Source organism: Bos taurus, chromosome 17 (genome assembly GCF_002263795.3).
Source record: "Bos taurus isolate L1 Dominette 01449 registration number 42190680 breed Hereford chromosome 17, ARS-UCD2.0, whole genome shotgun sequence".
Classification (NCBI taxonomy): Eukaryota; Metazoa; Chordata; class Mammalia; order Artiodactyla; family Bovidae; genus Bos; species Bos taurus.
In genome coordinates, this window is record NC_037344.1 from 12,510,263 (window position 1) to 12,536,662 (window position 26,400).

At 41.8% G+C, this 26,400-nt stretch overlaps 1 protein-coding gene across 7 annotated transcripts in view; it reads left to right on the forward strand.

Annotated features, from left to right (window-relative positions):
- ZNF827 (zinc finger protein 827) overlaps positions 1-26,400 on the forward strand; it is a 193,467-nt gene that overhangs the window by 122,633 nt on the left and 44,434 nt on the right. For all 7 annotated transcript variants that reach the window (XM_015475366.3, XM_059876244.1, XM_059876239.1 and 4 more), the window contains exon 8: positions 147-250. In XM_015475366.3, coding sequence (XP_015330852.2) covers positions 147-250 — 104 coding nt within the window. The remainder of the gene's footprint in view (positions 1-146; positions 251-26,400) is intronic.

The following is a 26,400-nucleotide window of genomic DNA, read 5'->3' on the forward strand; positions in this document are numbered from 1 at the left end:
TAAGCACAATCTTGTATTCTCTAAACACCATTAAAAAAAAAAAAAACTTTATCTCCCATTTGTTTGTGTGTATGCATATATATTGGGGGCCTGGGTATCTGAAATAACTGATTTACTAAACTTCCCTCCTCCTCCCCCACCCCCAGCCCTTTCTTTTCAGAAGATACCTTTAGACAATCACCATTCACCTCCAATTCAAAAGACCTGCTGCCCAGTGAATCTGTGCTTCACGGAAGAATATCAGCTCCAGGTATGGAAAGACTGTTGCTTTTGCTTCTGCTATTGGTTGCTTGAAAATTACTTTTCTGAAATGCGTGGATTTTCAGATATGTTCAGCTCATAGGTTCAAGGTATTCATATGAAGCTTGGTTTTTGAAAAGAGGGAGAAACTCAATTTAAATAGCCACAAAAGTTTGTTAAAAGAAAATGCAGACAGTAATAAGGCTATTCTTTTTCGCTGCAGGAGCTTATTGTTCTTGACCAGCTGATGCTTCATTCGTAGAGTGAATTCCTTTGAAAGAGCGAAGTATAACCTGGAAATAATCTGCTGTCAACGTTGTCAGTATTTTAGGCAGGCAACCGGGAAGATAGACGAGGGCGAGGGCAAGACTGCTAATCGCAGACAGGGAAGGTCATGACCCCGGGGGAGTGTGGGCCACCACAAAGACCTCTTTGGTTTCCATGGCAGCAACACAGCTTGTTAAGACGGTCTTGTCACCCAGATATCTACTCTCTTCTTAAAGGATCTGCATAGATCTGTCTCCCTCTCCCTTTTGCCACCTCAGCATCAGTGCCCAATTTCCTCGTCGTGCTTCCTTTTTCATTGCCCCCTTCCATAGCAGAAGGACAGATGTGCTTGCTCTCCTCTTACCAACAAGCTGGCAATCCCTCAGGGCTTCTGTGTGCCCCCTTAGGGTTGTCATGAAATGAGAACGTTTGAGAACCCCTGTCCTGGATCCTGCCCTCCCTACCCACTCCCCGTTACCATCCCAACACCAGACCAACAGCCAGGAAACTTTCAGCTCCCGGAAACTGAGAGAATTGCAGAAGCTCTTGGTGGCCTCTGCACCCATCCATTTGTCCAGGAGAAACACACAAGGCCGTGTGTTTGCAGAAAGGGCTCACAGCAGGGTGGTTGGCTGGGAATTCCCACAAGAGTAAAGTCCAGGGTCCCCCTCACATGCAAGGAACCCATGTCATGGATGCAGACGGCTGCAGAGCTGAGCGTTTTTCATTTCAGAAAGAGCCGAGTTGCATCTTCTGAGACTGGCTCGTGGTTGTTGGAAGTGGTTCGTGACAAACCATGGGGAAGAAGCCACTCTTTGTCATTCTTTAGTCTTGTGGTGGCAGATCTATTTCTCCTCATCTCCAAAGGGTCCCGGTACCTGCAGGCTTGTTAGCCTCTCAGGGCTATTCAAACGCCATAAATAACATGCTTACACAAAAACATATTACATAATACCTGGTTCTAGAGGTGGAAAGAAATTCTGCTTAGTTGATGTCTTCATTCTCAAACAGGGGCTATTTGAACTACTGTTTACTTCCCACAGTGTCATTTTGAATAGCTATCTCCCCGGTCCCCAAATTATCACCCTGCTGTTAAGTTGATGGATTGTGACTTTCTAATGTCAAAATAACTGCCTAGGAATTGCCTGTCAGAGTGCTGTGACCCATACAGCTAGCATCCTGTGATGTATATACAAGCCCTGCATTGCTGGCTTAACGTTTGGCTTGGCTATATTTTAAGAAGGGTTTATTAGTCAAGTTACAGCTAGACCTCAAAGAGTAATATGTTTAACTGTGTGTGGTGTGTTGAGGGGGAAGTGGAGAGCTTCCTGTGATTTGCTTGACAGACTTTTATTACAAATTATATAAACTCTCACACTTTAAAAAAGTTAACTCTTATTTTGAAGGGAAGAATCAGCAACACTTGGGTTTTAAAAATGCAAATCCACATTCTGAGGGATAGCCCATCTCTGCTCTTGAAAGAGACTTTCTTTAGGCAGAGGATAAGCAAAATGACTATATTTAAATTTTGCCAAAACAGACCATTAAAAGCGGGCCTTTTGTAAAATATGCTGTAGACATGGAGTTAAAATTAAAAAAATAAAAATGGTAAAGACAGCCTGGTGACCACAAAGTTCTCAGTATCTGCTTTGAATGATATGCTTTGCTTCATATGAGGTATGTGTCATATCTCTTTGAAGATGTGCTTTGTAAGAAAAGACCTTGATAATTTGGACTAATTGTAGAGAAAACCAATCTAAACAAAGGATTTTGCAGTATGGAGACTTTTCAAGAAAACGCGTCTTTGACATCTGGACAGTGATAAGCAGCCATTGTACGCCGCCTACTTGAGCTCCCCAATCCCTTACCCACAGTTCTGAAAGGAACAATTTTTTGAATAAGTTGCTTGGTGGCAAAACCTAATGGAAGGCTATTTATAGCCTTTATGTATTATGCCAAGGGTGAAATTCATACATTTTGTTGCAGAAATATCAATGTGCTTGATGATGAAGGCCCAGTGGAGTGTAACATAAAATCATGTCTTATGTACCACATTATCACCCAGAAATCAGAAGAAGTGTGAATCCCAAAATGTGTCAGACCTCAGAGGTCTCAGATAGATATCATAAACCTACATTTATTCTCGGACTTTGATAAGTGCAGTGCTGGGAACAAAGAAATTTTGAAGCTACAGTTAAAGATCTTAAGATTCTAGGGTATAAGAATCATGAATTCCTGTAGAAAATAGGAGTTGCCCAGTGGAGATGCTCTAGTACCAGGATAGCATTGTTAATGAAGGCCTGTTGTTGTGGTTCAGTCGGTCAGTTGTGTCCGGCTCTGCAATCCCATGGACTGTAGCACCCCAGGCTTCCCTGTCCTTCACTATCACCCTGAGTTTGCTCAAACTCATATCCATAGAGTCGATGAAGACATCCAACCATCTCATCCTCTGTTGCCCGCTTCTACCCTCTATCTTTCCCAGCATCAGGGTCTTAAGGGCTGTTCACATCACGTGGTCAAAGTATTGGAGCTTCGGCTTCAGCATCAGTCCTTCCAGTGAATATTCAGGGTTGATTTCCTTTAGGATGGACTGGTTTGCTCTCCTTGCAGTCCAAAGGACCCTCAAGAGTCTAATGAAGGCCTGGATTGAGAAAGGAAAGAGGGGGATAGGACAGGCAGGCAACAAGCTAGTCGACTAGTTTGGAAGACTGGTTAGCTTTGTTGTAAGTATGTTGAATTAAGGACTGATGGTGACTGAGCAGAAATGGGGAAGCCAGGAAGGAGAAAGCCTGCTTTAGTGACTAGGCAGAAGATCATTGGTTGCTAGTATATAAATAAGAGCCTCAGCATCCTTAGACACCTTCTCTTGGGTAATTTAAAATATTAAATTACCATTTTAAGTTACCATTAAAATATTATTTCTATTCTTTCTTTACTTAGCAAACTTCTCGCCACAGATCATGCAAAGATAAACGTCAGCCTGGAGAATGATCTCAGATTCTCAATTAGTTGAGACCATAATTAATGAGGTTTAATGTGCCTAGTCCAGATCCAAGAAGGCCCTTTGCAAATGCTGAAACCCCCTGGCTTTCACTCAACAATATATATTGGCATGTATTTAGATACCTCTATCAATGGAATGAAAAGGCGTCTCCCAGACGCCTTTGGAGCGAGACCACGGGGCAGGGGAGTGTATCACAAGAGAGGATCATTTAAGGTCTGGAGCTCCAGGCCGAAGGGATACAAGCAGTAAATGGTGCTTGTGCTTCAGCCCCGTGGAGAACGCAGCAAGCGGTGTGGGAGAAAGCAAAGTGGGGAGAGATGGTAGCACCGTGGATCGTGGGGAACTCGAGAATAGCACAGTTAACTAGGCATTTGCCTCCGGCAGATGGTCTCTGAGACACACAGCTGCCACCATCCCAGAGAAATAGAATAAACACAGAGCTGCATGGTGTCCTGGCCCTGGTGGTTGCCACTATTTCTAGACTGACTTTCCTGAGAACCGAAGAAAGCTCACGAGCCAAGACCTAACATTTTTACTTGCTGCGAACATCTTAGGCAGAGGTAACACCAGGAATCCGTAATAAAACAATAAGTTAAAAGCTGCTGTCCCCTTCTGCTGGAGGGATGGGAGGACAAAATATCTTCCTGAAGGCTGTGAATAGATGACTGAGTCCACCCTGGGCAGTGCTGTGGCTGATGGGAATTATACAAAAGAGATAAAAGAGATTTCCGGTTGTGACGGAGATAAAATTACAGACTGTGCGTAATTTAATGTACTTTGTCTAATTGTTAGTTGTCTCACTTTGTAAAAGATTTACAGTAATAGAGGAAAGATTCTGAGGTCCGGGGTTGTGGGGGCGGGCATGAAGGGCAGATCTGTTTAAGGAGTAGCCTCAGAACCACTGTACCTGCAGCTCTGTCTGCTTTCCCATCCTCTTTCTGAAGCAAAGGCTATTAGAAGGATTTACATCCCAGCACTGCTTTTCAGCAATGTGGAGCTTCAGTTCTGTTTTATTATGGTTTTGAAGTCACAGTATGTGTGCTGTGTATTAAGCCACAAAACAAAAACACAAGCAGAGCGGGTGCAAAGGAAAATGCAGGTCTCCATGGAATTCTTGCACTGTGTTAGGAGTCACCGATGCTTCTGTTTGTTATTTCGAATGGAGCTTGGAGTCAGACACTGCAAAACATATCAGCAGTTGTATTTGTCAATCCCTTCCCCCACTATTTGCTAACTTGCCTTTGAAAAAAGAAACTCTTTCTTCTGGTTATTGGTTATATCATCCAAACAAGCAGTAAAGAACACGGGCAAATCTAGTTCAAGACTGGATATGCCAATCAGGTTTGATGTTAAATAAAAAGATGGATTTGGAATGGTCTGCCTTGTCCCCCGGCCAATTCTTGATCCATTTTCCTCTTTCTGTTCTGCTCATCAATCTAATACAAGTTGTACCGTGTCATATGTAATTTTCTGAAATCTAAATTAATGGTGCCTTGCATTAGAATGCCACCAGCAACTAAGTGATGGCCTGCCATGCTACTGGCCAGATAGGAAGGACCTCTCAGGGAGTGGGTTAAAAGATATGTATGTTAAGATTTCCTAACTCCTTTCTCGAGAGAGAGACATACCAAGCTTTTCTGGATTACAGCAAAGTGTTTTCTTCAATCCCTTTTCAAACAAAGCAGATTCTTTTAAAATTCACACTAAGTCATGGACAAACAGTAGAACATGGGGTGTTGTCGGTGTGTATCATTTTGGGGCTTACGCTCCTTTTTGATTAAACAAATTTGTCCTGTACAGAGGAAGAAGTTAATGGTTATCAAGGACCTGCTAAATTGTCAGGCCCAGGATCTGTGTCCTCTCATTTAATTTTGAAAACAACCCATTGAGACATAGGCATGGTGCGCTCAGCCATGTCTGACTCTCTTTAACTGCATGGACTGTAGCCCACCAGGCTCCTCTGTCCATGGGATTCTCCAGGCAAGAATACTGGAGAGGGTTGCCATTCCCTTCTCTGGGAGATCTTCCCAACCCAGGGATCGAATCTGCATCTCCTGTGTCTCCTGTATTGGCAGGCAGATTCTTTACAACCACACTACTTGGGAATCCCTGAGACACAGGAATTAAGCTGAACTTACAGATAACTAAATGGAGGTTCAGAGAGATTTCATACCATTCCTCCTGTTTTATTGAGATGTAATTGACAGGTTAAGAGGCACAACCTAATGATTTTATATATGTGTGTGTGTGTGTGTATATATATATATATTTATATATATATTGCAGAATGAACCCCACAATAAGCCTAGTTAACAGCCATCACTTCATTGTTACAAACTTTTTTTCTTGTGACTGAGAACCTTTCAAATATGCGATACAGTATTGCTAACTATAGTCAGCATGTTGTACAGTACATCCCCAGAACTTGTTTATCTTACAACTGGAAGTTTGTATCTTTTGCAGAGAGATTATGGGTTTTGTGGGTTCAGTTCTAGGCCACCACAATAAAGCAGATAGCACCATAAGGTGAGTCACACAAATTTTTTGGTTTCTCGGTATATATAAAAGTTACATTTATACCATGCTGTAGTCTATTAAATATGCAGTAGCATTATTTCTAAAAGATAGTATGAGGGTAGTGGTGGTTTAGTTGCTAAGTTGTGTCCAGCTCCTTGTGACCCCATAGACTGAGGCCACTAGGCTCCTCTGTCCCTGGGATTCTCCAGGCAAGAATACTGGAGTGGGTTGCCATTTCCTCCTCCAGGGAATCTTTCCAACCCAGGGATCAAACCTGAGTCTCCTGCACTGGCAGGTGGATTCTTTACTGTCTGAGCCACTAGAGAAACCATTAAAAAAAAAAAAAAAAACAGTATACATACCTTATTTAAAAGATTATTGCTAAAAAATGCTATCATGTGACAATGTAAAGTTGCCACAAACCTTCAATTTGTTTTAAAAAAAACTGGAATCTGTGAAGCACAATAAAGCGAGATATACCTGTAATTATCTGTTCAAGGTCATCCAGTTGGTGAGCGGCAGCCCCAGAACTCCACGGTGCATCTTCTCCCTTGCCGCCCTGTCAGTCTGCCTCCTAAGTCAGATAACACGTCCCCAGCAGTGAGCACAGGAGCACGCCTCTCCAGTGTTTGCCCACACACACTCCCAGTTGACACGTGAAGGATGGCTCTCTTTTAGTCAGGAATAAAAAGTGGTCCTTTAAATAAGATACTTCAAAGCAGTGACAAGATAAGAATGTACTGTTTGTTACTATGGTTCTAATTTTGTCCTCTTCTCTTCCACTTCTTTTCTTTCTTCCTATACTACTTTGGTAATCAGTATCACTTCAAGTGTTTCTTTTGGTCAAGAAACATAAAGAAACAATATTTCTTTTCAGTAATCTTTCATGGATGGTTTGAGCTATAGGAAATAGTTTTGTGAAACTGGGTTAAAACCTTCTGGTTAAATAAAACACAGCACTGAAATGAGTTGTGATCTGGTCAGGGACGCAAAAGAAAAAGTTCTCAACTGGGAATCAGAATCCTAACTAAGGTTCCAGTAGAAAGAGAATATAGGAGCTTCAAGCTTCTTTCACGTCTCCCCCTTTTTTTTTTTTTTTTTCAAAAATCCTGCCACATGTGGTGGAACTGTAACTTCAGCTCAGGTTCCTTTATTTTTCTTTGTAGAGCCAAAACTATATGCTGGTCCAGGGGAACATCAGTCTAGTCAACTAGAAATTCTACCACTTCTGCTAAGAGTTGGGGAAGGAACAAGTGTTTGAACATAATTCTTGAAAGACAGTATTGGGGGTGGTAGTGACTGAGAAGGGGGCACAAGAGGAGCTTCTGGGAAGCTGGTTGTTTTATTTCTTGATCTGACTGCTGTTTACATGATAGGTAGTTTTGTGAAAATTCATCAGGCTGTGTACGTATGACTGTGTCTGCGTGTGTTAGGGCTAACTGGCTTATTCACAGATAGATGGGTCTCGATGCCACGTGGCCACCTCCACACCATCAGTAGGAGTGTGCCTTCACTTCAGAGACATGAAAGAAATGATGATGCCAGCTGCCTTCAATCAGACCACTTTTAGTTTATAGGAATATCTCTGTTTGTCACATAAAATGTTTCAAGGTGGGAAACTGTTCTGTGAGGCTTATAGAATCTCATTGATGTACTTGCGATGAGCTACGTAGTCTGTCCAGCTGTTTACTAGAGGGAGAAGTTTTTGTTGTTACGGGACGTCCTGATCCAGATAACGTTGCCTGTGTGCTAAGTCGATTCAGTCGTGTCTGACTCCTTGCGAGTCTATGGACTGTAGCCCACCAGGTCCTCTGTCCATGGGATTCTCCAGGCAGGAATACTGGAGTGGATTGCCATTCCCTCTCCACAGGATCTTCCTGACCCAGGGTTCGAACCCACACCTCTTACATCTCCGGCATTGGCAGGCAGGTTCTTTACCGCTAGCACCACCTGGGAAGTCTACATTTTTGAGACTAAGAACAATGTGCGCACACTTAGCCCTGTTTGCCCCTCACTAGCCTAGTTTGGTCTTGGGAGAAGGCGATGGCACCCCACTCCCGTACTCTTGCCTGGAAACTCCCATGGACGGAGGAGCCTGTAGGCTGCAGTCCATGGGGTCGCTAGGAGTCAGACACGACTGAGCGACTTCACTTCCACTTTTCAGTTTCATGCATTGGAGAAGGAAATGGCAACCCACTCTAGTGTTCTTGCCTGGAGAATCCCAGGGATGGGGGAGCCTGGTGGGCTGCCGTCTATGGGGTCGCACAGAGTCAGACATGACTGAAGCGACTTAGCAGCCTAATTTGGTCTTAGAGTGTAGATGAATTCCAAAGAGGAGCTGTTGACTCCACTGAAATTTTTTTTTGCAGTGAAAGGTCTTGCTTTAACCACAGTCAGCTGTGTGTCCAAGTTAATCTTCTCAAAAATATAACTAATCAATCTCAGCAGACCAGCAGTTGTGGTGTTCACATATGAAGGGGAGGCTCCCTTTTTTTGAGGGGGGTAACCTTTCCAAAGGAAAAACTTATTTCCAGCTTCAGTGCCTCACCTGAGCTGTGTATGGAAGCCACAAAGACAGAGGAGGAAAAAAAAAAACATTGTGGTTTTTGGGCCAAATCCCTTTATCTTTGCCCAGATGGCACTAGGGTTGAGTCACTTGGTATTGAAGATAATCATCAACACTTTTGTGTTTGTACTTTGTGGGAAATGGTGACATACAAAAGCCCTTTTAAGCCCAGTTTTCCATTTTGTAAATGATTTCATATATAAGGGATAGCATACAACATTTATCTTTCTGTGTATGACCTACTTCACTTGGCATGATAATCTCTAGGTCCATCCATATTGCTGCTAATGGCATTCTTTCTTTCTTTTTCTTTTTTTTTGTTAATGACTAATTAAACAAGCTTGTGGTTACCAGGGAAGGAAGGGGCGGGAGGGATAAATTAGGAGTCTGGGATTAGCAGAAACGAACTACTGTATGTAAAACAGATAAACAACAAGGACTTACCGTATAGCACAGGGAACTATATTCAATATCTTATAATAAACTATCACAAGTTTATTACATGGGAAAGAAAAAAACCCAGTTTAAGAACTTTTATTTCTCAGGTACAGCTTTTCCCCTGGGGCTGTGAACACTTTGGCCCTGGCCTCGTATCTCCCTGTGAGCAGAGCATAAAATTTTCTGCATGCCATTTATAAGACCGAGGCAGTGCCCATGGTTGTGTTTTTAGTTTTTGCAAAGACTGTTGAGATGCTTGGAGAATGAATAGTGCTGTAAAAGGTCAAATCCTCGCGTATGTGTAATGGACGATGGAGAGTATTTGTTTGAAAATTGCCATGTGGTGACCCTGGCTTCAGTTTGGGACGGGCTAATTCAATCTACAAGGCCTTTTCTGTATATACAATACATTCTTCCATTCCTTTGCTATCAAAAATACATATTCTCATTTCATGCAATTTCTTCTTTGTGTTTATTCCTTTGCATGGCAGCAACTGCCCTCCAGTAACCAGGGTAGAAAAAAAGAAAAGCCATTCCACTTGCAAACTAGACTATCTATTTTTCATTTAAACTGATCCATCCTATATTCCCACATGCAGGCCAAATGGGGACCTCGCCGTGGTAAGAGACGCCCGCCTTCCCCCCGACCCCACGTCACGCCACAGCCATTTCTCCATGCAGTTGTTGGAATGACAGTTAGGGGCTTTATTTGGGGGCCGTTCTCTCTGATGCAGTGTGTTTCCTTTAGCAGAGTTCTTACCATTTCTGTTCTCAATTTATCGTCCAGGAAAGAAAGGTGTGAGCTAGAAGCACAGCGGTATGGGTAGTCTTTGCATTGATTGGCCCCATGAAATCCAGGCCCCACAGCCTCTCTCTCATGTTCTATTGAGACATCCCACCTAGGGGTTCTTGCAAGTTCTTTAGACTCAACAGGTCCCCAGTTAAATGTATCGTTTTTCCTCCCCTCCATCCCTCCCCTCCCCAAATGATACGAATGGATGAAAACCCTCTTCTCTGTCTTCTTTCCTAGCCTAAAGAGTAGCATCACCATCTTCCCATGGCACAAACCACGGGAGGTTTAAGGTTGAATACCATTTGTTCAGCTTCCTCCAGAAGCAGATCCTGACACAGATATTTGTGCAAGAATTTTTTTTTAAGGCAGCGAGACCAGGAGACCCTGGGAGAGGGATGTGGAAGCCAGTCAGGGAAAGGAAGACACCCAGCACCGCGTTCCTTCTCAGACAGGTTTCCTGGGTGGACCACCCGGAGATTCTTGTCTGAGGGGACTCTGGGAAGTTGTGGAGGACACACCTCAGGGCTTTTCTGCCTGAGGGGCTGAGAGAGCTGGGATTCACGCTGCTCCAGGGAGAGTCAGCTCCCCAGCACCCTGGTCTCAACCACACAGGAGGGCAGAGTAGACTCCCGGGGCCAGAGGAAGCCCCGCGGGTGCTGAAGTGGTGAAGCCTGGGTGATGGCGGGGAGGGGAGGCGGGAACGGCAGCATTTGCTGCGTCATCTTCTGTTATTGCCTCTTCTCCACCCTCCATTTCCAGCCAGTTACCCTGTCTTCCCACAGTGATTCTTCCTCCTCCATTTCTCCTAAACAAGTATTTTCCTTTCTATCCCAAATGCCAGTAACCTTATTCATGTCTCCCATCATGAGTCCTCTGGGTTACAGCAGTGACCTCTGGTTGGTCTTCTGTCCTCCCATCCTGCGGCTATAAGGCATATCTCTTCATATCTCTTCATCTCACTGTCCACCCTGGTGGCTTCCCATTGCTCTCAGGATAAAGTCTAACTGATACTTGCAAGTCTCTCCCTATACGCTGTTTTTTGTTTGTTTGTTTTTTAATAGTCTCAGAAGGCACTGGCGACCCACTCCAGTACTCTCGCCTGGAAATCCCATGGACGGAGGAGCCTGGTAGGCTGCAGTCCATGGGGTCGCTAGGAGTCGGACATGACTGAGTGACTTCACTTTCACTTCTCACTTTCATGCATTGGAGAAGGAAATGGCAACCCTCTCCAGTGTTCTTGCCTGGAGAATCTCAGGGACGGGGGAGCTTGGTGGGCTGCTGTCTATGGGGTAGCACAGAGTCGGACACAACTGAAGCGACTTAGCAGCAGTAGCAGCAGCAGCAGCATTCTTTGGAAATCATTCCCTTCCACTCCAAAACTGGATTAGGTGCCACTTCCTTCGGTCTCCTTGGATATTTAGAATTTCCTGTTTAATCATCAGCCTTCTACCCTTGGCAGTAAACTCCCTGGTGGGCATAGGCTGACCTGTTGACCACGACATCACCCAGAAGCCACCACCAAGTGTAACTGCTCATCAATCTTGGATGAAAGCATAGCACTGAAAAATTCTGTTGTTTGTAGAGCCAGTGTCAAATGTTCTAAAGAGAGATCCGATAAGACTTTGATTATGACACAGATCTGTTTTTGGCTGTAGGTTAAAATGGACCCCTTTATAGATGTAAGATATGCAATATAGCTTTTTTCAAATCTGTTTGGTTTCTCTTGCTAATGTGGGTGACTACTCTGACATAATTCTCTTCTTAGAATTAAACGGTTAAGCTTGACAGGAGAAAGATTGTAGGGTCTTTGTGTTCCTTTTTTCACCTTAGATATAGATCTGACTGCCACTAAAGAAACTCTGGAGCAGCATTTCTGAGAGCAGAGAGTGGAAGATGGAGGTCCAAGAACACTCAATGGTTTGATGTGAAAGGCTAACACTGGAATTAATGTGAAACTCCAATACTGATTTTCATGTGTAATAATAAAATTTCCCAGGCATAAAATTCCCTATGTCATTAGTCTCACAAAGCTTGAAATTATTTCAAATAGAATTGTTGTCTCATCCATGTGCCAACTGCTTTATCAGATCAGCCTCTCTTTTCGAGTTAATTATTTTATTGAGAGACAGTGTTATATTTTGATTCAAATAAGGCAGAAGTTCACATAGGAGTCTCTCATTCATACTAATGGGGAACTTTGTGTGAAGTCAGATTTGAATTCAGGCCTGAAGCCCTTTGGAATGTGGGCAGCCCAAGGAAAGGAAATATATTTTTTTGCAAATTATTAAAAAGTGATCCATGGCTTTTTCCTCTTGCTTAGGAAATGTCCTGCGAGTTTTCTGATGTTTCCTCAATTGTTTCTTACACCTGAAGAGAGAAACAGTTTTCCACCGCTGTCAGGCTACACCCCTCCGTAGTCTTACACCTTCCTCCTCACCTTTGCAAAAATCAGCTGAGATGTGCCCCCTGGAGGTGGAGATCCCCTCACCCACCCACCCACCCGCTTCTCCCTGCCACACACACACACACAGCCTTTCTGCCCTCAGTTACTTGTCTCCTCCTAGGCTTCCCTGGTGGTTCAGACAGTAAAGAATCTGCCTATAATGCAAGAGACCACTAGGTTCAATCCCTGGGTCAGGAAGACCCCCCTGGAGACGGAAATGGCTACCTACTCTAGTATTCTTGCCTGGAGAACTCCATGGACAGAGGAGCGTAGTGGGCTCTAGCCCATGGGGTTGCAAAGAGTCAGACACAACTGATCGACTAAAACTTTTCCAATTTCTAGACACTGTATTAAAAAGCAGAGACATTACTTTGCCAACAAAGGTCCACATAGTCAAAGCTCTGGTTTTTCCAGTAGTCATGTATGGATGTGAGAGTTGGACCATAAAGAAGAATGAGCACCGAAGAATTGATGCTTTTGAACTGTGGTGTTGGAGAAGACTCTTGAGAGTCCCTTGGACTGCAAGGAGATCAAACCCCTCAATCCTAAAGGAAATCAATCCTGAATATTCATTGGAAGGATTGATGCTAAAGCTGAAGCTCCAATATTTTGGCTACCTGATGCGAAGATCTGACTCATTGGAAAAGACCCTAATACTGGGAAAGATCGAAGGCAGGGAGAGAAGGGGCCGACAGAGGAAGAGATGGTTGGATGGCATCATCGACTCAATGGACATGAGTTTAAGCAAGTTCCGGGAGATGGTGAAGGCAGGGAAGCCTGTGTGCTGCAGTCCATGGGGTTGCAAAGAATTGGACATGATTGAGCAACTGAGCAACAGCAAAGTGCTTTGCATTCTGTCTCATCCCTATCTTTTCCTTCTCCTTTTCTATTGTGAGCCGCTGTGGAACTTACATGAGGCAAGTTTTACTTTAATCTACCAAACACATCAATAAGAAATGTATTCTCTATGTTAATAAGAAATGCATTCTCTGTGTTACAGAGAAATACAGTGTTCCCTGTTATTTTACGAACTTGGACCCTGATGTGCCATTCTGAGACTTTCATCTACCAACAGACTTGAACAAGTAGCACTAAGGTATATATGGACAAGGCTGTGCTTTTGGTATAAAGATCTGAAAACAAATCAGGTGTCCAAAAAAAAAAAATCAGGTGTCCATAGGCAGAGAACGGTGAAATTCACCATAGGATATTTGATGGAAAATGCCACAGCCATTAAAAAAGGATGAAGGAGATCTTTTAGAATTTAATTTGAAAAGGTGTCTAAGATACATTGTTAGATTTTAAAAAGCTAGCTACAGGCAACATGATTGACACAGTCTCGTTTGTGTTTTTCTTAAGGAAAGACGTGGTACGCTTCATGTACACATGGTCTCGTTTGTGTTTTTCTTAAGGAAAGACGTGGTATGCTTCATGTACACATGGTACGTGTGCAAATGTGGACATAGTCTCCCTCCCCACGTATGAACTCTGAACAGTGATGAGTTACCACGAGGAGTGAAAATAACTGAGATTGGGAGAAGAGGGGTAGTGAGAGGCGTGCTTTCATTTTCAATTTATATCTTTTGTTCCATTTTTTAGCATTAATTTATAATTTTTTAAAGTTAAAAAAAGTAAAGAGATATACTTATGTATTCAAATCACTTTTTTTTAAGAATTTATTGTTTACACATATGATGGCTTGGATCCCTAATACTGTCTCGATTAAATGAACTCAGAAAAATGCACATAAAGCAGTGATTCTTAGCCATCTTCCCTTGGTGAGCTCCCCTAGCAAGATGCCAGAGTTAATCGAGCGTTTCATACAGTTCATGAGGATATAAATCAGGTTACAAATCTTGGTGCATACATGGTCTGTAAACATGTGTGTGTATAGGGGAAAATTCAGGAAGGATAGATGTAGAAATGTTCATTGTCATCTCAGGGTTATTAAAGTTTCAAATGACTTTTACTTATATTTTATGGACTTTTGCTTTTGCAGTAAGCATGCATTATTTTTATCATCAGACACATCATTTGAACAAAGGTGAATCTGTGTTGTTTGTTCTGGTACTGAACACTTGACGCCACTTGGAAGTTTTTATGGTGAAGATAACGCCTGGAGCTTTGGACAAGGCAATCAGCGTCAACAGAACCACATTTAAATGGGATCCCAGAAAAAAATGGTAGATCTACTGAACTGAACAGAGATACTTTCAGCTGGAAGAGATGAAAATGTTGGGGAAAATCTTGTAAGGGATGTTTGGAACACAGAACCTATCCTAAGATGTCAGAGTACTTCAGACAAAGGGATGCCACCCAGTCTCATGTCTTGCCCTAATTGGCACCTTAGGCATTCATGATTTTCTCATCTTCTATGACATGCACTCTTGGGTACCTTCTTCCCATCCAGGGCTTTCCAGTCAAAATGACTCATCGGTCTCAAGATTTGAGTTTCCTGCCTTAAGTATCCAGAGATGAGTCCTTCTGATGAGTTGCTACTCTTTTAACTTGAATGGAATTAGGCTTAGGGATGTTTAGTTAGAAGATTCGTGAATGGATGAGTCCCAGGAAAGGGAATGGTGAGGTTATCAAGGAAATGAGCTCTATAATAGGAATGGGAAACAGAATAATTAGGGAGTCAGGTAGCCCAGGGGTAGAATGATTTAAAAAAATAAAAAGGACTAGATCCAAACTCCGGTTGTCAATCTCTGCTAGAGTATGGAGGCAGGAATTCATGGGTGATGTGGATTTTAGGTAACTATTTTGTCTTAAAGGCAAGATGACTCATACAAATTACTTTTTTTGCTCACTAATTTTGTATGTACTGTGTAGGTACTTGCCAAAAGAAAAGCAGGGGAAAATTTTACTCAGGAAAAAAAAAAGTGTACTCTTGCAAATGCTTTTAACATGTAGGCATGCTTTCGGTATGTGCAAGTTATTTTTGACACTATTTTTGGCCAAATTGTTTTTCATTTTTATGAAAAATGTTAATTTTTAAAGCACTCCGGTCTATCTCCCAACTGTTACTTTTATCACTCGAAAATGTGGTATTTTAAAAATATCATCGCTGGTGTCATACTAAGACTTGCCTTGGATTACAAGCCTTTCATAGTAATTAATGTCTTTTTTTTTTTTAAAGGCATTTGGACATGAAAAAGGAATAAAATGAAAGTTCACCAAAATGTTCATAGCAGTTGTCTTTGGGTAATGATGGGAACTGTCATGGTTTGGGGTTTTTTTCCCCATTTGTCTGTGTTCTTCTAGTTTTCTATAATGAGCATGGAACGCTTATTAAAAAAAATCAAATTTATTAGAGTGAGTAAGTTGTTAAGGGAGGAAGGTAAGACTCATAATGCTTTGAGCTGCATCATAATATTCTCGTGGCTGCATACAAAGTTCCCAAACATCTCGTGTTACAATGAACAAATACTGGCAGAGTCATTTCAAAAATTTTAAGTTACATATCCTGTAAGTTATTAACAAGGAACTATAAAATCTTCTTGTGAAATAGAAATATGGCCGTAGTCTTTATATGTACATATTTCAGTTTGGCTACATACTAAGCTCACTTAAGGAATGATTGGAAGTTTGAGGCTGGTTACTTATTTTTAACCGTGCAAGGGAGGTTAATGAATTAAATTTATCTTAGAGCACCAGCTGTTGGAGCAGTCTTATTCAACTGGGTTGTTGAAAATAGTGTGTAATGGAATGGCCCTTTGTTCTGTTACATTGCCCTATTGGTCTCTAAGTAAATATCTAATATCTAAGTAAATAGTATTTTACTTATATCTAAATAAATATAAGTGAAGTCGCTCAGTCGTGTCCGACTCTTTGCGACCCCATAGACTGTAGCGCACTGGGCTCCTCTGTCCATGGGTTTCTCCAGGCAAGAATACTGGAGTGGGTTGCTATTTCCTTCTCCAGGGGAATCTTCCTGACCCAGGGATCGAACCCAGGTCTCCCGCATTGCAGGCAGACACTTTAACCTCTGAGCGACCAGGGAAGAGGGTATCATTCACTTAGATACAATTAATAAAATAATAGCTGCTGATGGAGAATGTTTTCAGTAGTTTTATCAAGAAGCAGAATGAGCATTCACATTGTTGTTGCATCTATTTAGTTTCCCAACAGAAGAGGTCAATTAGAAAAACAATTTTTGTGGCTACAGACAGATTCACCAGCCCTTAGATTATTTTCATTCTTCTCCATCAGTGTCAGAGGACGCTGAGATGCTATGAAATGGGGATTAAATATAAAAGGGCCTGAGTAGCATTAAGTATTTGATGAGCATCTGAGAAGCTATTAGGAGTTTTATGTACCCCTCAGGTGAAAAGAAAGTTTATTCATTCAACAAACACTTATGGAGCAGCCGTGATATACTGAGTACTTGTTTAGGTCCAGAGAATAGCAGTGAACAGAACAAGGTCCCTGTCATTATGGGGTTTACATTCTACAGAGGGAAACAGGTCATACACAAATAATTATATACACTCATATATATAATAGCATTATTAAAATGTGTAACATTTTATGGAATATATAATTTTATTTCTATACTATTTAATAACATCATGAAAAAACTAAACTGTTAGGTAAGGGGGGTTGGGAAGAGGCCATCAAAGGTAGGATGGTCAGAGAAAGTTCCCCTAAGAAGGTACAGTTCTGGGTAAAGGGAGCAGTTACTACAAGGCCCCGAGGTGAGTGTGGGCTTGGCTCTCGGAAGGGGCAGCAGGAAGAGAGGCGGCTGGAGGGGCGGCAGGGGGAGAACCTACAGAGCCTGGAGGAGACTCGCTAGGGCTGGGCCTTTCCTGCAAGTATCTTGGGAACCACGGGAATGTTTTGAGCCAAGAAATGACAGAATCTCACTTCCATTTTAAAAAGTTAATCTGACTCACTCTTGTTTAATCTTTAAAGGCTTAATAAAGTCCCCTGAAAGGCTTAATGGAAACAGAGAGGCCCTGAATAATGATAGGAGAGTCAGAGAAAGTTAATTTGCTGGGTATCCTTTTGGATGAAGTCTGTGCATATCGCTGTTATAATTAATTAGTGGTGCTGAGCGTTGCCCAATATTTATCTCATTTAATTTTTCTTACTATTAAGTTATGAAAGAGGGATTATATCTCACTGGGAACTGTACTTAATATTTTGTAATAACCTGTAAGGAAAAGAATCTTGGAAAGAATATATATATGTGTGTGTGTGTGTGAGATACAGATGCACGCACATGGATAAAACTGAGTCACTGTACTGTATACCTGAAACTAACATGATATTGTAAATCAACTATACGTCAATAAAAAGTAATAATTAAAATTTTAAATGTTAATATAAAAAATAAAAAAGAGGGTTAATATTTTGTTTTATTGTACCTAGTTCAATTTGTTTTTTTTTTCTTAATCAGTTAAAAATGACTATCAAGATAGCCAACTGAGTATTTATGGAGAAAAGTCTACAAAATTCAATAATAAAAAAGCTTGGAAAGTTACAGAATTTGAAACCATAATTTTTAAAACAAAATGACAAGACAAATCTATTATTTAGATTTTTTTATTATTTAGAATTCATTGTAGACAAGAGAGTGCCTTCATAAGAGAAGGGAATTTAGCTTCATCCAAGAATTTCTCCAGCATTATTTATAAAGAGCTATGTCAGGGAACTATGAATTCACCAATAAAACTGCAAATTACTCTAACAGACGCTCACAAAGCATGCCTAGAGGCTATTGTATATGCGTTTTTTGCCAGTTCTGCCATTGGGAACCTGATTTACAGTCGTAAAACCACTAATGATGGCTCTTTCCAAATGTTATACCAAATGATATTGTGTAAAACAATAACATTCGTTATCTACCACGGAACTCCTCAATCTTTGTTACCTACATGCATTGGTGCTGGTGGTTTATCACTAAGTCGTGTCTGCCTCTTGTGACCGCGTGGACTAGAGCCCCCCAGGCTCCTCTGTCCATGGGATTCTCCAGGCAAGAATACTGGAGTGGGTTGCCAGTCCCTTCTCCAGGGGATCTTCCCAACCCAGGAATTAATAGGTCTCCTGCATTGCAGGCAGATTCTTTACTGACTGAGCTATGAGGGAAGCCAATCTTCGTGCATTACTGATGATCAGAAGAGGTCATATGTGCTTAGACATAATATGATTTTTTTTTTTGGAAAATTTTGTTCATCTCTTTTGCTGCATCTGATCTTAGTTGCAGTAGGTGGGATTTTAAGTTGCTCTTTGTGGAGGTACTCGGGCTGTCTAATAGTGCAGCTCTGGCTCTGTGGTTTTGGCATGCAAGCTTAGTTACCCCATGGCATGTGGGATCTCAGTTCCCCAACCAGGGATCGAACCTGCGTCCCCAGCATTGGCAGACAGACTCTTCACCACTGGATTACCAGGGGTGTGGTGGGGGAGGGTGCCTTTCACCATTCATGGAAATAGCACTTAATAAGAAATTTATTAGACATACAACCAAGTACTAACCCATCAAAAACTCAGGTTCAAGATGACCTTCCAGCTAAATATGTACCTCTGCCCCCTGATTTCCAACAATCCTCAGTTGCTGAAATCCCCTTTTAACAATATTTTAATGTCATCCGTAATATCTTAGGAAATGGAGATTCTTCATAGACTTTTCAAGACTCTCATCCTGTAAATACATTGGCTAAAATTTTAAGTTCTTTCCAGCCACCAGAATAAAGCAGGGGGTTCTCTAGATTAGACCTGTTACCATATCATTTTTCAGCCAAGCCATTCAGAGCCCGTTTGCTGAGATAGGGAATGAGATAATATGACTCAGTGATAAAGAAGCAGCCCATTCCTTGCTGGCAAGCTGTGAGGTTGACTACTTAATATCAAGTTGGAGAGTGAGTCTGAATTAGTTTCCTGCAGGGGTGATGCAAGCTTCAGAATTCACTGGGGGAAGGGTTGGGGGTGGAGAAGGAGAAACCTTTATAAGCAGTCCATTTACATCCATTTTCACTCGTGAGTGAGTGTGTGTTCATTTTCTTTTGGTGTGTGAGAACAAAACAGGTCAAAAATTTCTAAAAGGGCTTTCCTATTTTGCTTTTCTTTGTTTTTTTAATTGAAGTATAGCTGTACCATATTAATGTGTAACTTACAGGTATACAGCATAGAGATTCACAAGTTTTAAAGGCTATATTCTGTTTATAGTTATTATAAAATATTGGGTATATTCCCTGTGTTTTATAATATATCTTTTTAGAATTTTTTATTTATTTTTAATTGAAGGATAATTGCCTTATGGTATTGTGTTGGTTTCTGCCAGACATCAGCATGTATCGGCTGTGGGTTAACCCATGTCCCCTCCCATGTGAACGTCCCTCCCACCTCCTCCCCATCAGGCCCCTCTAGGTTGTCTTGGTAACTTATTTTACACCTAATAGTTTATGCCTCTTAATCCCCTCTCCACCTAGATTGCCCCTCCACTCTGCCACTGGTAACATCTGTGAGTCTGCTTCTTTTTCTGTTATATTCACTAGTTTGTTGTATTTTTTAGATTCCACATAAACGTTAAATCATACAGTATTTGTCTTTCTCCGTATAACTTGCAGACTTTTCTATTTTAAAAAGAAATGTCCACTTAAGAGACTTTATAGTTAGAAAGTCCTTAATTGATTCATTGTTCCTAGCAATAGTGGCCTCTCTTCAGGGTAGCACATCATGTGTTAGAACAAAGAATAACAAAGAAAAATTAATTTGAGGAAATCTACGTCCATTTTGAGAAACTGGGTTGTTTTTTGGTTTTTTTTTTTTTTTTTTGGTATGGTATCAATAACCCGACCAGGATGTTCCTGTGTGCTTAGCACGGTGAATGCAGTTAAGTCATTTTCATTTTACCAGGGAGCTGGGATAAACCTGTAGTAAGACCTTTGGGAAATCATTACTGGCTCAAGGTAAATGATATTGCTGACTCTATTACGGTCTTGGAATCTTGGGGAGTCGTATGTACTGTTTCATAAGGATTCTTTGATCAACTGGAGGAACTTCTCTCTTCTCGGAAGATGAGGACAGAGAAGTCTCATAAGTCAGTTTGTGCGGGTTGGCGTTCTCACGATGATGCTATTAACTCCTCTCAGATTAGGGCCATCGCACTTTCTAAAGCCTTTTGCAAACAGCTGGATTCCAGCATGACCGCCTTTATTTGCTCAATGGAAGAATGAGAGGGATCCCAATGCTACCCTGCCAGCAAAGAAGTGATTTTCTTACCCTCTTGAAGATGGTAACCAGCTTGGCTCTTTTTTCTCCCCCCCCAAATTGCTCAGATGGGTAACATGAAAAAGATTTTTGAATAAAGCATTTGGGGCTTTTTTATTTATCATTCTTGGTTGTGCTGGGTCTCTTGCTTCTCGGGCTTTTCTCTAGTTGTGGCAAGCAGGGGCTGCTCGCTGGTTGCTGAGCGTGGACTTCTCATTGTGGTGCCCTCTCTTGTTGCCGAGCACGGGCTCTAGGGCATGTCAGCTGGGCGTGCCAGCTTCGGCAGCTTGGGCCCCCAGGCTCTGAAGTGCAGTCTTAGAAGTTGTGACACACGGGCTTAGTTGCCCCACGGCCTGGGTTCCTCCTGGGTCAGGGATCGAACCTGTGTCTCCCACCTACATTGGCCGGTGGCCTCTTTACCACTGAGCCACCAGGGAAGCCCTCCAAAAAGCATTTAAAATCTGCACTAGGAGAAAGATAAGTTGCAGTCATTTTATGTAATGGTTTTGATAGACGTGGACTCTTAAAAATACCTTATCATAACAAAGTAGGTGAAACCACGTACTGAGTCGGTGACTTTCAAACTTTTGGACAAAAGCCCAGGGTAAATTTCATGTGTTTGTGTATGTATATGTGTGTGTTAAACGACAGTGTAAAATATGGAGCGGTAGGTTGGTTGATGGATTAAGATAGGTAAATGAAACAGTCTTCACCATGTATTGTGTCTGATATTTTCTGCTGCTAAGTCACTTCAGTCATGTCCGACTCTGCAACCCTGTAGATGGCAGCCTATCAGGCTCCCCCGTCCCTGGGATTCTCCAGATAAGAACGCTGGAGTGGGTTGCCATCTCCTCCAATGCGTCAAAGTGAAAAGTGAAAGTGAAGTTGCCCAGTTGTGTCCGACTCCCTGTGACCCCATGGACTGCAGCCCACCAGGCTCTTCCGTCCATGGGAGTCTCCAGGCAAGAGTACTGGAGTGGGTCGCCATTGCTCTCTCCCTGATATTTTCTAGTCTACCCTATTTTATTTCACCTTTAAAAAAAAGTGCTGCTTGAGCCCAGTTCATTTCATGATCAGCCAGGTCACACCCAGCAATCTCATCATCACTGGGCTAACCGATAAGCGTACCTGGAGGGTAAGCTTTGAGTTCCCTGCTGGCAAACCCAAGAACTGTCAGCTTGGTGCCAACTGCTTTGGTCTTGACTCAGCAGGCTGGTTTGTGCCAAACGCTTTGCAGATCCAAACTCCCCTCCTATTGAGATGATTGAATCACCCCTGAACCAGACCTCTGAAGCTGTGCCCCGCTGTACTAAAAACAAACAAAACAGAAGAGGAACCAAACCTTTCCCAGAGCGGTCTCGCACTATTGGGGTTTGTATCTCAAGAGGAACGAGAAAGTAATGATGTTTTACATCTGAGTGAATGTCATGGAAGAACAGATGTCTCTAAATTGCTTTCCAAATATTTAAAATAATGGTAAAGTGAACCCACATAGGAGGAAAAAGAAGAAAAAAATTAATTCTGCATTTAGCCATTAACTGAATTGAATCATTGCAATCTGAAACTAGTCTTCAGTTTTGCGCCTTCTTGGGTGTAAGTAGCTTTGACAATGTCCAACCTTGATTCTTAGTCAGTGTATTAAACAGGGGTTGAATGAACCCCATCTTTCCAGTTTGTTGCTTCTAATTCCCATTTTCAAAAATAATCTCTTCCTATGAATAGAAGATCACCTTTCCTGCCTTTCCCCTCCACCATCCCCCTGCCCAGCACCACCACCAACATTAATGTTAATTTTAAAATGCTCAGATTGAAATAATCGAAGTTTTTCAGTTGCTGGAAATGATGGATTATAATAATCAGCTAAGCTTTTTAAAGCATGTGTATTAAAGGGAGAAAAAGATATGTCTTGGATTCTACCCACTCCAGGAATCAGCAAAGAGAGAATTCTCTCAGTTAAAACAAGGAAATTTCATCCCACCCTTGGGGTAGTACTTCTGCTCTGTTGATGACAATGAACATCAAATTGATTGGCTTCCCATGCCCTGACAATCATCAGTTATGCCAAAGGTACTGGGTACCTTCCCAATGCGTGCAGTGATCTGAAAGAAATGTAAGGTGACAGCCTTTTCCTCACCTCACCCCCAAAGTCCCATCTCAGGAAGGTGACGGGCAGGACGTATTTTTTTACAGTGTGCTTACTCCCCACTCTCTTCAATGGGAAAGAGATTTTGAAGATATTATTTGCTTTGAATGAGTTGATCCCATGGAACATAAGATATTTCCATTTGTCATCTATTGTGTAGCACCGGGAACTATACTCAATGTTTTGTAATAACCTATAAGGGAAAAGAATCTGAAAGAGAATAGATACAGGTGTATATATCTGAATCACTTCGCCGTACACCTGAAATTAACACAACATTGTAAATCAAGTATACCCCAGTAAAAAATAAAATAAGTAGATTCATAATGCTAAGTAATGGGAAGGCTATCAGAGTAGAAGAACTTGCCTGATGGGGTTTAAAATGTTTACATATTTGAAGATAATAATTCTCACTTATTGCACATATATAGTATCCAAATGTCTGAAAATATAGTGCCAGAGATATAGAAAGGCTAAAGGAATTGAAAGTTTAATAGGGTAACGCTCTCTATTCTGAGAGGGTCAAATTTTCTTCTAACATTGGAGTTCCTACAAAAGAATCCTATTCAGACCGGGAAGATTTTTTTTAACTTCACATAGGCAATTATTTCCATCTTAACCTTGGATAGAGAAAGTTGGGCTAATAGTTCAATGTGCTTGGAATTATGCCTGTGACTTTTTTTTTACTACCTTGTGAATTTTCTTCTTGAAAGCTCAGTTGAACTTCTTAATTCAAAAAATAAGAATTGGCTCATGCTCCTTGCTCCCAGTAATCACCAGGGCACCACTCTCGTTGAAGATGTGTTAAGGACATACCTGCCTGTGTTCCTGCTAGAATTTAAATAGTCCCAGTCTGCTTCCTCAAAATCTGCAACGTAGGCAGGCTGTATATGAGATGTATGGTTCTCAACTGGGGGTGATTTGCCCCCTCAGGAGACATTTCAGAGCGTCTGGTGATATTTTTAATTGCCATGACTAGAGGCAGGTACCACTGGCACCTATTAGCTAGAAGCCAGGGATGCTATTAAATATCCTGCAACACACAGAACAGACCCAGCAACAAAGAATTTTTCTGGGCCAGATGTCAATAGTGCTGAGGTTGAGAAATCCCACCTTAGGTGTTGGCAGGTGTATCTAAAGGGCATTTTGAAAACTGAAAGTCATAGACCAGATATACCAATTAAATGGTACTGCTTCACCTGTGGATAAACACAGACCTCTGGAAATTTTTCAAGTTTCTAAGTTAGAGTTTTGTTATTTAATAGCTCCATTAACACTTGTACTTGTTTCGTCATAAACAACTAGGCAATGGCGACGCTATTTCAGTGTAATGTGGCCTGAAAGACAAGCGTCAGACGTGAACAGAACCTTGCCCATGAATTATTAAAATCCCGGGAAATGGAGAAGGTGCATTATTCCCTGTAAAGTAGCTCTGTGTGTGTCCGTGCTCATGAGTGTCTGACTCTTTGCTGCCATGAGACTCTACAGACTCTCATGGACTGTAACCTGCCAGGCTCTTCTGTCCATGTGATTCTGCAGGCAAGAATACTGGAGTGAGTTGCCATTTCCTATTCCAGGGTGTTTTTCCATCCCGGGGATCGAACCCGCATCTCTTTTGTCTTTTGCATCTTTAGCAACCTCACCACCTGGGAAGCCTAAATGATTAAAAAAAAAAATTACATAGTTAGGATACAGTTTTGATGGCTATAAAAAATGCCAAAATAACAGTGGCTTAAATAAGGTAGAAGTGTATTTCCCTCTGCTATGGCAGCCAGAGTGTGAACCATCTGGGGCTGATGTGTTGGCCCCAGGGTACCCAGGCTTTTCCTATCTTGTTCTACCAGCCTTAGCATACAACTTCCATGTTACCATCCAGGGCAGCTGCTCAGTCTCCCATCATCATGTCCACAATCTGAACAGCAGGAAGGGAAGAAGGAAGTCCAGGGCACGGCCCTCGTTTTAAGGGTATTACCTAAAGGTTGTGCATATCACTTCTGCTCATCCCACTGTCCAGAACCTGGTCACATGGCTATGTCTAGCTGTTAGGGAGACTGACAGTGTTTTTTGGTCAGCAGACATGTGCCCAGCAAGACCTCAGGGGTTCCTTGATTGAGGAAGAAGAAAAGCATGCAGGTAGGCGGCCACTAGCAGCCTCTGCCTCAAATGTCTTGTCTGTGGTTAATTTAAGGTCAAGGAGTCCAAAGACTGTTTAATAATTCCAGATGGCCTTTGGTCGGGACAGAGGGCACAGACTCTGATGATGTCCACAATGGTTTGTTATTTCACTCTATTACGTTAATCCTAAATCACTCTTAGGGCATTTCTAGCTCAGAAGCTGATCCACCTGGGTTCAGATCTTAGTTCAAGCTTCCTTCCACTCTCTGTGCCTGGATTTCCTCCTTTGTAAATTGTTGATGGTAATAATATGTAACTCATAGGCTTATTCATCTTCTCGGGTGGCGCTAGTGGTAAAGAATCTACCTGCCAGTGCAGGAGACATAAGAAGAGTCGAATTCCATCCCTGGGTTGGGAAGATCCCCTGGAGGAAGGGATCACTCCAATCTTCGTGACTGGAGGTTTCCATGGACAGAGGAGCCTGGTGGGCTACAGTCCTTAAGGTCGCAAAGGATCAGACATGACTGAACTGACTTAGCACTTACAGGGTTGTGGTGAAGATTAGTGAAGTCATACACATGAGGCAGTCAAAACAGTGCCCACCAACGTGACCTATTAAGAGCTCTAAACATTGTTATCACTGTGGGGGACTCCTGTACTGATTTCTTATCCAATGATTTGAGCCTTAACTTACCAAACACATTCATGTCTGTTGATTTCATTTGGTTTTGAAATCCTGATAAAGATTTGTTGCTTTGATCTAATTTTGAGTTGTAGCTCCCACCCCCAATAAAGTTATCAAAACGTGGGGTTTGATTTGAAATAAAAATAAAGCTAAATCAGGATTGACGTGAGCTTGAGCCAACTCATGAACCAGTGGATTGCCAGCACTTTTTGTCCAAGTCAAGTTGGTAGACAAGCTAGAAATTCAGGCTAGACAACTGATGTTCCAGTTGCTTTTTTTTTTTTTATTAATTTTTACTGGAGTGTAGTTGCTTTGATCCAGCTGCTTTGTCAACTGCCTGTTGATTTCTCTACAGGTATGAGATTTCTGCTTTGACCCAACAAATTTCATTAAACTCAATTCTTTCTTTACTCCTCAGTAAAGGAATTTAAGAAGCCATAGTGAAAACACTGCAGCTCAAAAGATCTACACATGGAAGTAATTGTTATCCTTTCCACAGTATTTCAGATTTCATTATCTTAGAGAAGATATCCTTCCCTGAATTCTGAACAGGTCACTAAAACTAAGGTTAGAACATTTTTAAAGCTGCAAATGTACATACCTACCTGTGGGTGTATTAGAGAAAATCCTGTGTGGGTGATCATATAGTTTGGCCCCCAAACCATAAATATTCTTTGTTAGGTCATTTCTTTTTACTAGTATAAATTTTGAAAGTAGGTTGATATTTTAACCTCTCCATGAAATGAGGGAATTGCACATTATATATATATTGTATAGGGGATACAGGGTATATTTTCTGTAGGCTGTAACATATTCTGATGTGAATATGAAGTTAGTGGGACAGCCATATTCCAGTAAACAAACCTTTGTCTCGATTTTCTTCTCAAAGTCCCTTTGTTTCTTACAACAGAAGATTTAATGGAAGACTTCCCTGGTGGCTCAGTGGTAAAGAATTCACCTGCCAATACAGGAGATGTG